Source organism: Podarcis erhardii (assembly GCF_964252035.2).
Source record: "Podarcis erhardii genome assembly, chromosome: 15".
Taxonomy (NCBI): domain Eukaryota; kingdom Metazoa; phylum Chordata; class Lepidosauria; order Squamata; family Lacertidae; genus Podarcis; species Podarcis erhardii.
The window spans coordinates 7870543-7881487 of NC_138505.1; the positions used below are offsets into that span (position 1 = coordinate 7870543).

Sequence of the window (10945 nt, forward strand, 5' to 3'; positions counted from 1 at the left end):
AAAGTAACTCACCGTTAAGCTTGTGTGTCCATTTGAGATAGCCATTGAACATGCTCAGATGACAGCTTCACTTAATAGGAGTTTTGGGAGGAGTTGCAGGCCTAGGGAAACAAATCAGGTAATGCACGTCAGGTGAAGGCACCCCTGTCGGCGGCCAGCTGTGTATGACAGTGTTAAAATGTGACTTGAAATGTGGGGGGGGGGCAGGGAGAGAATGATCTCCCTGTGTTTCGGTATTCTAATGTGTACATCGCCTGTGTGTCTGATGCTTAGTGCATGGGGGAATATGCATGTTCACGAGCACGCTCTGCCCAGCCCTCCATCTCTCCTTTAGCCCCATTCCTAGTTGTTCTGCTCCTCCCTTTCAACTGTTCCTCTCTAGTATTTGAGGCACACACACCCTCCCAGCCTTAATTTTACAAAAGCCCTAGTCGTATGCACAAAATAAACTGTGCCAATAGCATAAATTTACACACAATGCCCATTGGTCAGCCAAAGTCAAGGGCAGAGACAATTTTCCTGTTACAACGCTGATTTTGGGAGGGGGGTTAGTTGCCAACAAAAAAAGCCCTGTGTGATGTCATAAAGCATGGCAGCAGCGCTTGGTTACCGCTGGATGACATCGCCCCGTCTCCAAGTGACAGGAAGTGGCGGCCGCTGCTGGTTGCCCAGCGATTCCACTTCCAGGTCACTGTTTGACCCAGACCCTGCTTACAAATCCCTTCCTGAAAGGGAGAATCTTTCCAAGGTTGCGATGAGTATGGAGTTCAGGTACATCCTCTTTCCCTGTGAAAACTCTGGGGCTTCTCTTATATCTCCCATTTTCTTTATTTTGCAGTCTCTCTAGTTTAAAATTTATTGCCATACGCCCTTTCTGGCTTTTCATGGAGCATTCCCCTTAGAATCGGTCTTCCTCATTGCTCCCTCCCCCCGTTTTTGTTGTGCAGCTCCTTCGCAGGGACCAGAAATATTCGTGGTGCCTGGCTTGTTCATCTCCTAGAAAATCTAATTCCCTGCTTGAACCAAATTAATTGGCCAGCTACATGTTAATTGAGGATTAGAGGTTGACCTCCTGTCAGTTAATTGGTGGGGTTAACAAGCAAACACCCCTGAATTCAGGACACACTGGCTTGTCTCCCTCTTGCACCAAGTTTTTAATATAAAACAGGATCTTGAAAATGTGACTTTTTATTCCTGTTTGAATAAGAGTAGCAGCTAATTTTCCCTCTGGAAAGAGCCTGGCTTGCAAACAAATCCACAAGCGTCACTCTCCTACTCAGCTAGGCTAGCAATATGTGGAGTGACAGAAAGGAGCCATTTTTGGTCACACACACGCACACACACCACTGATTGCCTGAAGGCCACACCGACTCGCCACAGGTGATTAGCTTAAATGACAGTTTGCAAGGCTGGTTTTCTTTCAGTGCAGTGAAATCATGGGCAGCCAAAAATCAATGGGGCTCAGCTGGCAATAGGTTGGCTGCCTGATCTAGCCTTAGGGCTCTTCTCATGTTATTCATGGCTAAGGAAGGGATTTCAGCCTTTCCCCCTGATTTGCTAGCTTTCTACATGCAATGCAGGCTTCTGTGTTTTCTTATTGAACGCTGTGGCACTCACATGGGGCCTGCAGTCTAGAACAGTACCAGCCCAATATGCCTCTGAATCACAGGTGGGGAAAGTGGCCGTTGAACTTGGGTCCTTACAGCAAGCTTCCCACTGTGATACCTGCTTGGCTGCTGTGAGAGTGGGACACTGGCCGAGATGGGCCCTTTTGGCCTGATCCCAGCAGCAGGGGTCTTCTTAACATTCTTAGAACCTGTTGTGATTCCGCACGATGTGCGCAGGAAAGCTCTTAGCGTCAGAGAGTGTGTGGTGCATCTCAAGGCTAGGAAGGATCCCTGTCACGGGGCCACATTCGCTGCACACACCGCCAGCATACCCATGTTGCTTTCTCGCTGTCAGATGTTTACAAATTCAGCCTTCTTGATCAGACCTTCAGTCCACCCACCGATACAATTGAGTATCCCAGTCAGTATTGCAGCAGAGAAGTGTAAGGAAATAGACACGGAAGAGAAGGCTATAGAGCCAATGATCTGTCCTGGGTAGAGATGAGCCCCAGTGTTTGCTGTCTCCATGGCTTTCTGCATCAGGGTTGGGCAGCCTCGGGCCTGGAGAGGGCGAGAAAAGGTGGCTTAGGACTCTTCCCCAGCCACACACACCTCTCCCTGTGCATTGCCCTTCCTTGGGCCTTGCTTCACTCTCTTTGAGTGTTTTTGCCCAGCTGGAATGTCTCTTTGAACTCTGAAAAATTAAAACAGAGATGAAGAACTTGTGAGGCCTTCCAGGCATTGCCAGACTCCCAACTCCCAGCTGATGTTCGGCGTTAATAACATCTGAAGGGCCAAAGGGTCCCTTCCCTGCGTTACATACTGTGGGTCGCAGAGAGAGAGAGAGAGAGAGAGAGAGAGAGAGAGAGAGAGAGAGAGAGAGATGTGCAACTCAGCATCTTTCTCATAATTCCCCATCCTTTTCTTTTTTAATTCAGCAGTGACCAGGACAGGGGACGGCTCACCCCCTCGCCAGACATCATTGTCCTTTCTGATAATGAGGCCTCCAGTCCCCGTTCCAGTTCCCGCATGGAAGAGAGGCTCAAGGCTGCCAATCTGGAAATGTTCAAGGTAAGTGGCCCCTCAGGCCAAGGGACTGAGCACATCCTTAAGGTGCAAAAGTGTGTGTGCAAGCTCTCAGGCCACACAGAATGCTTCTTCAGGTGGCTGTTTGTTTCTCACTTTGAAGCTACCACAGCAAAGTGTCTTTGCAGGCCACATTCATGCAACAGATTTAAAGTGCTGTGACACTACTTTAAAATGGCTCCCCCGGCCCAAGAAGTCTGGGAGCTGTAGTTTGTTGAGGGTGCTGAGAGTCATTAGAAGGCCCCTTGTTCCCCTTAAAAGAGCTACAATTCCCAGTTTCCTGAGAAGAGGGATTACAGTGGTGCCCCGCAAGACGAACGCCTCGCAAGACGGAAAACCCGCTAGACGAAAGGGTTTTCCGTTTTGGAGGCACTTCGCTAAACGAATTTCTCTATGGGGTTGCTTCGCAAGACGAAAAAATCTTGCGAGTTCCCGCGGTTTTTTTCCGCTCCCCCCCCCTTTCCTAAGCCGCTAAGCCGCTTATCAGCTGTTCCGCTGATAAGCCGCTTAACAGCTGATCGCTAAAAGCCGCTAGACCGCTAATAGCGCTAATAAGCTGTCAATGGGCTTGCTTCGCAAGACGAAAAAACCGCTAGACGAAAAGAATCGCGGAACGGATTCTTTTCGTCTTGCGAGGCACCACTGTAATTGTTAAACCCTTCTGAGAATTGTAGCTGCGTGATTCCTGGCAGAACAGGGGATGTGTCCATTCTCCAAATGGACTGCAAATCCCATCATCCCTGACCATTGGCCATGCTGCCCGGGGCTGATGGGAGCTGGAGTCCAAGAACGCTGCTGAACTACAACTCCCATCGTCCCTGGCTGTTGATCGTGGTGGCCACTGCCAAAGAGTGGTGCTTCCAAACCAAGCAGTCCTGCTTGATGGGTGTGGGCTGGCAGCCGAACTGCAAGTGTCTCTTAACCCTCCTTTCTCCCTCTCCTCCACCACAGGGCAAAGGCATTGAGGAGAGGCAGCAGCTCATCAAGCAGCTGCGGGACGAGTTGCGGCTGGAGGAGGCCCGGCTGGTGCTGCTGAAGAAGCTACGGCAGAGCCAGCTGCAGAAGGAGAACGTGGTGCAAAAGGTAAGGCTTGGGTGGGGCCATTCTGGCGAAACACAGGAGGGCTCCCAGGCTTCCCACCAGGGCACAACACTGCGCCTTGGAAATGTCAGCTGCCGCATTGGATCCGTCCTTCACCCTTTGCTCATTGGAGCAAGGAGACCATGGGTGTGTGACGCTGATTTCCCTCTCTGTATACAGAGATTCTCAGAGGCATCACCCAGAAGTGGCCAGGGACCATTGGGGACTGGTAGGGCAGAAGGCAAGGAGCCCAACAGCAGGTGGCACCAGAGAGATGGGGGCAAGCAGAGCCATCAAATAATAGTTTTGTTCCCCATCCTCCTCCTCTCCTCCCTGCTGAGTTCTACAAAGGTAGAATGGAGACTGGGGAGGAGGAAACAACCAAAAATATCCCCTGGGCTTGTTGTGAGGCTGGGGGCTGGCTGAGATTGGGGGGGGGCAGTGCCCCATTTGCCCAAGCAGACTTGTCTCCACTGGCATCGCCAGTCCCTGCAATGCATGCTCTCCCGCAGTCTCTGAGACCTGACTGACAGGGCATTCCAGGGGCCTATTAACTGGGCTGCCCCCCCCCCCACCATTGCAAAGTGGGTGCACCTCCCCATTACTCCAGAAGTGTAAGTTTTATCTTTGCGTAAAGTGAACGTTGCCTCCAGTTTTGAGCCAACAAAACTCTGCTCCAGAGATGGAGAGCTTTAGAGCATCCCAATCACTCTAATCTCCCTATTTTCTTTCTCTCCTCTAGACTCCAGTTGTCCAAAACGCAGCATCTATTGTCCAGCCATCTCCTGCCCATGTCGGACAGCAGGCTCTGTCCAAACTTCCCTCCCGGCCTGGAGCTCAAGGGGTTGAGCCCCAAAACCTCCGAACATTACAGGTAAGAGGCCTGCAACATGGCAGCGTGTCCCTTTCTGTGTCCCATCTCTTGAGCGCCTCTGGTATGAGAGAGAGAGAGAGAGAGTTTGGATTTGATATCCCGCCTTTCACTCCCTTTAAGGAGTCTCAAAGCGGCTAACATTCTCCTTTCCGGATCGACGGCTCCCCTCATAAAGCAGTTCCCAGGAAGCCTTTTGCCTGTGCTGTTCAAACCAGATCAAATCCTTTATTATGCATTTGCAGACCCACTAAGAGCATGCCGGAGATAAAAGCATGAGCAGGGGAACTTGTGCTTGCTTAAAGTACAATAAAATGCAAGGGGTAAAAGCATACATACATTTAAAATACTATAGGCTGCAAATGATGAAAAACGTAAGATGCAAATTGGAATTAAAATGAAAGTGTCATCTTGTGAGAACTTTGAACCCGAGCAATTTGATTTCTAACCGTACTGGGGGAGTCCGCTGATTGACAGGTGGTTGGCTCCGCCCACCTGTCAGACTTGATGCACTGGGGCATAGGGGGATATAAAGGATCTGGCCTGCCAGCCAGATCCAAGTGCCCACCCCTACTTCATAGGTCTGTCCAGCTGCTTCCAAGAAATCCCCCCTCTCCCTCTCGCAGTTCCCAGAAGTCCATCAGAGCTGTGCTGACCTTTATTTTTCTGTGCAAACTCCACCAAGTTGGAAGAAGGGGCCATGACCCTTTTTATTGGAATGGAAACCGTGCCAAGTCGCTCAGGAGCAGCACAGGAGCAGCTTTCCTGGGAAGTTATTTTTCTTCAAATGTCAGTTTATGAAGACCTACCTGCGCTCCCATGCCTCTGGCTGTCCCTGTAGAAAATGCCACCGTTCAAAGGACTGGAAATCAGTAGCACAGTTTTCATTTTCGGGAAAGGTTTTTAATGGAGTTTTGGCTCACGGCCCTGGCCTGGCATGGGGATAGGGGGTTAGGGCATCTATCCTATGAGGAAAGGGGGAGCTGCTGTATACCTGAATCTCCCAAGTAAAGCTGAGAAAGAGCTACTGTCCATCAGCGTCAACAACACTGAGCTGCATGGACTCAGAATAAGGCAGATTCCGATTTAAATCAGCCAGTTTTCCAATGAGGGCTAGAATAGTAGCTGTAGTTTGGATAGATGCACATGCTTTGCAGACAAGATGTCCCAAGTTCAGCCTGGGAGGGACCCCATCTTGAAACCTTGGAGAGCCTCTGCCAGTGGGGTATAGATCAGCCTTCCCTAACCTAGTGCCCTCTGCCTGCTTTGAGCCCCAGGTCCCAGCTACGCCCTACTGGGAATAAAAAAATTCCTTCCAGTAGCACCTTAAAGACCAACTAAGTTAGTTCTAGGTATGAGCTTTTGTGTGCATGCACACTTATTCACACGTGTGCATGCACACAAAAGCTCATACCTAGAACTAACTTAGTTGGTCTTTTAAGGTGCTACTGGAAGGAATTTTTTTATTTTGTTTTGACTATGGCAGACCAACACGGCTACCTATCTGTAACTGGACCTACTGGGAATGACATGGGGATGTGCTTTGTAGATGCAGCACCGCAGAAGAAGTTGCAAACCTCGCCTTTGTTCCATGCTCTCCATCTCTCTAAAACACACGCTTTTCTCCTTTTTGGAGCAGGGTCACAGCGTCATCCGGTCCGCCACCAACACGACCCTCCCCCACATGCTTATGTCGCAGCGCGTCATCGCACCAAACCCCGCCCAGCTCCAAGGGCAACGTGTCCCTCCGAAACCGGGCCTCATCCGCACCACCACTCCGAGCATGAGCCCCGCCATCAGCTACCAGCCAGTGAGTAAAGCAGCCCGGAAAGGGTGGGAGGGCCAGTGGGCCTGATCTTCTTGCACGGCCACCTTGCCCACGTGGCAGTTTTAAACTTTTGTTTTTGTGGTGACAAATTTGGGGGTGGGGCTCTGTGGAGCCCGAGAACAGCATTTCCACATGGGTAACCTCAGCGGCTGGAAGGGCTAGAGACAAAAGTGGGCCGAGCAATGGGTGTGTAGATCACCTTTGTACAGCAAGTTAGGTTTTATTTAAACCACTGAGCCTCTTGGGCTTGCCAGTCAGAAGATCGGTCGTTCAAATCCCCAACGACAGTGAGCTCCCATTGCTCTGTCCCAGCTCCTGCCAACCTAGCAGTTCGAAAGCACACCAGTGCAAGTAGATAAATAGGTACCTCTGTGGCGGGAGGGTAAACTGTGTTTCCGTGCTCTCTATTTTCCGTCTTGGTGTCCCGTTGCGCCAGAAGCGGTGTAGTCATGCTAGCCACCCGGAAAGCTGTCTGTGGACAAACGCTGGCTCCCTTGGCCTGAAAGCGAGATGAGTGCCACAGCCCCATAGTCTCCACTGACTGGACTTAACCGTCCAGGGGTCGTTTACCTATCTATCTATCTATCTATCTATCTATCTATCTATCTATCTATCTATTTATTTATTTGCTATTTATTAAGTTTGTGTGATCCATTGAAGGCCACATTCCAGACAGGCAAAAGCACTCAAGGAGGGTGTGAAGCAGGGCTGCTGGTGAGGGGGCGTGGCCTGTAGTGAAGGGGTGTGGCCTGGGGAGAGTCCCAAAGGTCAGAGAGAAAAGCCTTGGAGGGCCACACACTTTTAACATTTTCTTTCTCGTCCCCGCTACTCTCCTGCACCTTTCCTCCGCAGCAGTCCAGCTCGGCCGTCCCCTGCCAGCGCACCACGTCGTCCGCCATCTACATGAACCTTGCCTCCCACATCCAGCCGGGCACGGTGAACCGGGTGTCGTCGCCCCTGCCCAGCCCCAGCGCGCTCAACGACGCCGCCAACTCCCAGGCGGCCGCCAAGCTCGCCTTGCGCAAGCAACTGGAAAAGACCCTCCTGGAGATCCCGCCCCCCAAACCGCCCGCCCCGTTGCTCCACTTCCTGCCCAGCGCTGCCAACAGCGAGTTCATCTACATGGTGGGGCTGGAGGAGGTGGTGCAGAGCGTCATTGACAGCCAAGGTAAAGGCCAGTGTCGGGGGCAAGGGCCGCAGCAGAGGCGGTGCAACTGGGTTGAAAGAGGGTGTCAGAGGGAAATGAGCTGGAAATCCCGTTTCCCATGCCTCCTGATTCAGGGGACATGGGGAACTAGCCTATTGCTGTCCGCCTGATGGAGCCGTCCTGTCACAGATAAAAGTGTTTTAGTTATTGGTACGCTTTTAAGATTTTTTAAATCCAAAAACATTATTATTCTGCTCCAGGGTAGCCTGACAATAGAGGCAAACTGGGCCACACTCACTCGCATTTCTCCCCCTCCCCCCTTTTTCTTTGCATAAATGAGGCTGCATTTTAATGTTTTAATGTTGTATTTTAATCTTGTTTTTAAGTTGTATTCATTCAGCTTGTTTTTATTATTATTTGTTAGCCACCCTGAGCCCAGCCTTGGCTGGGGAGGGCGGGGTATAAATAAAATTTATTATTTATTATTATTATAAATGAATGTTTAGCTTGTGCTAAAAGTTGTTGAAATTCTGAACCCTAGAGGTCTTCTCCGCACCTCCTTGGCCTGGAACAGTTCCTGAGAGAAAGGTCCCCCTTCCTTTGTGTGATGCATCTTCTTCTACCCCCCTTTCCCAGGCAAAGGCTGCGCTTCCCTCTTGCGAGTGGAGCCCTTTGTTTGTGCCCAGTGCCGCACAGACTTCACCCCGCACTGGAAGCAGGAGAAGAACGGCAAGATCCTGTGTGAGCAGTGCATGACCTCCAACCAGAAGAAGGCGCTTAAGGCTGAGCACACCAACCGGCTGAAGAACGCCTTTGTCAAAGCTCTGCAGCAAGAGCAGGTGGGTCCCTGTTGCCCTGTCGGAGGGAGGGAGGGAAGCGGAGTGAATCCAGGTGAACTGGAAGAGGTGCGTGCTTCCTGTCCCTCTGATGAAGAGACATAGCTCAGTGTCAGAGCTCTGCAACTAGAAGGTGCCAGGATCATTCCCCAATGGCACCTCCACAATGGGCAAAGAGGTTTCCTGAATGAAACCCTGGCAAGTTGCTTTCCCTCAGTTCGGGCAACACTGAGCTCAGTGAACTCAGTATTAGGCAGCTTCCCATGTTCCTCATTGCTCAACATACATTTTGAAGGGCTGTAGCTCAGTGGTAGAGAGTCTGCTTTGCACGTGGAAAGATCTGGGTTCAATCCTCAGCGTCCCCGGGTAGGGCTGGGCAAAGATCTTTGTCTGAAACCATGGAGAGCTAGTCAGTGTCAGCAGCACTGTGCTAGGTGGATCCAATCGTCCAAACTTTACAAGGTCCCTGTTGAACTCTTCGACGGTGTTTTCCCCGTGCACGTTTATTCAGCACGAATAAAGAATTTTGGAAACCAACTTTGAAACAGTCATCATAGCTTCCCCTTCCTATTCTCGACCCTGACCCCTTGGGTCTCTGGGAATTGTAGTTTGGGGAGGCAGCAGTCCCCTGAAATGAATGCACAGGGTTAGATCGGCAAGATTCACTCCCAAGGAAAACCAGCAGTGGAAAGCCAAGTTTTTCAGGCCTTCTCGAATGTTGGAACTGAGCAAGTGTTAGCTGGAAGAGAGCCCCACCAGCAGGAAGGCCCCGTCTCATGCGCTCACCAAACAAGCCAGTTTCAGTGGCTGGCACACAAACCGGGCCATGGGTATTGGACTGCAGGCAGGGTCATCCGAATGCAGGTTGTTTGTGGGGTGGGCGGCCTGTGTGCCGCCAGATGACAGCCACACGGCCCAACTCATGACCAGCCTCTTCTTTTTCCCTCCGGCAGGAGATAGAGCAGCGGTTGCAGCAGCAGGCAGCGTTGTCCCCCACCGCCACTCCCGCCAGCGTGTCCAGCGTTAGCAAACAGGAAAGCATCATGCGACATCACACACTCCGCCAGGTGAGAAGACCTTCCTCGCCCAGCCCCTTCTGGCAAAGTGGCCCCTTTCGCATCCCACAGCCACCAGCTGTTTGGCTACCCCCTCCCCTCAAAACAGCCTTCTGATCTTGTCTCCAGGGCAGCCCATTCCCCTCCCCTCCAAAAGCAAAAGGCTGTTCTCATGTGATGTGGGGGGAAGAGCATTCAATCTGAACATTCAGCAGCCGCAGAAGTTATGTGGCGTGCTTCTGAAACTTAGCTAGCCGCTCACTGGCAGACTCCCTCAAAACAACCTTCAGCGAAGGAACGGAGGACAGCAGGCAGGTCCTGTTGTAATGATAGTTAAACGGACAGGACTGGGTAAAATGAAGCGAAGGAAGGTTTGAGAGATCATGAGATACGTGATTTATGATATGTATGAAGCAGCAGAGGTTTTTTAATACCACCTCTCTCTCAATGTATCTAGATTCAGATAGGTAGCTGTGTTGGTCTGATGCAGTCAAAATAAAAAATACTAAGGTGCTACTGGACAATTTTGTGGCTTTAATCTACTGGACAGTTTTGTGGTTTTAAGGTGCTACTGGACAATTTTGTGGTTTTAATCTTTAATTGTTGTTAACCCACCCTGTGGCCTTAGGTAGGGGGAAGGGCAGGTAATTGATAATGCATTGTGTGTGTGTGTGTGTGTGTGTGTGTGTGTGTGTGTGTGTGTTAGAGAGAGAGAGAGAGAGAGAGAGAGAGAGAGAGAGAGAGAGAGAGAGAGAATGAACACTGGAGGGTGGTCCATTAAAGTGAATGGGGTGCTGTCCCACCAGCTTCAGCCAGCCCCCACCTGCCTGCCTTCACAACCGGTCCAGGGGTGGTTTGGCTCTGCCTGCCGTTGGCTCCACTTACTTTTGGTTCCCTTCCTTCTTCCCCACCAGTTCCAGCAATCACGCCTCCTTTATTGGATGTATTTGCTAAATTGAGTAGCAATAGTATTATTGAAAAACCAAATGCAGCAGAGCTTTGAAAACCCTGTGTGTCTTATGCAAACATTTATCTTAACCCTCCACACAAAATTACTACACAGTCGTCTTATTCCTGTCCACTCAAAACCCGTCTGGTTGCGTGCTGAGTAATTCTTGTCGGCAGAAAATGAATCTCCAAATCAGCACTGTGAAGCGCTAAACACTGAGTGGAGTTTGGACCCGATACTTTTATTTGTTTGTGCCCCACTCATTTTCCTGATGTTCTGTTTCCTCTGTCCCCCCCCCCTTCTCTCTCCAGGCACCGCAACCCCAGAGCACCCTGCAGCGTGGAATCCCCACCTCCGCCCGCTCCATGCTGTCCAACTTTGCGCAGGCCCCACAGCTTTCTGTGGCGGGAGGCCTTCTCGGCATGCCAGGTAGAGTCTTCCAGAATTTGGGGGGTGGGAGCAGAGATGCGCAGAGGACCCTGCCTC

General features: G+C 51.0%; 1 protein-coding gene across 6 annotated transcripts in view; it reads left to right on the forward strand.

Moving 5' to 3' along the window:
• The window catches only part of GATAD2B (GATA zinc finger domain containing 2B), a 67124-nt gene that overhangs the window by 47743 nt on the left and 8436 nt on the right, over positions 1-10945 (forward strand). For 2 of the 6 annotated variants that reach the window (XM_081841031.1, XM_081841032.1), the window contains exons 3-10: positions 2546-2678; positions 3645-3776; positions 4516-4647; positions 6284-6454; positions 7325-7640; positions 8256-8458; positions 9409-9522; positions 10771-10888. In XM_081841031.1, coding sequence (XP_081697157.1) covers positions 2546-2678; positions 3645-3776; positions 4516-4647; positions 6284-6454; positions 7325-7640; positions 8256-8458; positions 9409-9522; positions 10771-10888 — 1319 coding nt within the window. Of the gene's footprint in view, positions 1-574; positions 772-2545; positions 2679-3644; positions 3777-4515; positions 4648-6283; positions 6455-7324; positions 7641-8255; positions 8459-9408; positions 9523-10770; positions 10889-10945 lie in introns of those variants that run through there. The other 4 variants (XM_081841033.1, XM_081841034.1, XM_081841029.1 and 1 more) reach the window with 4 other exon arrangements.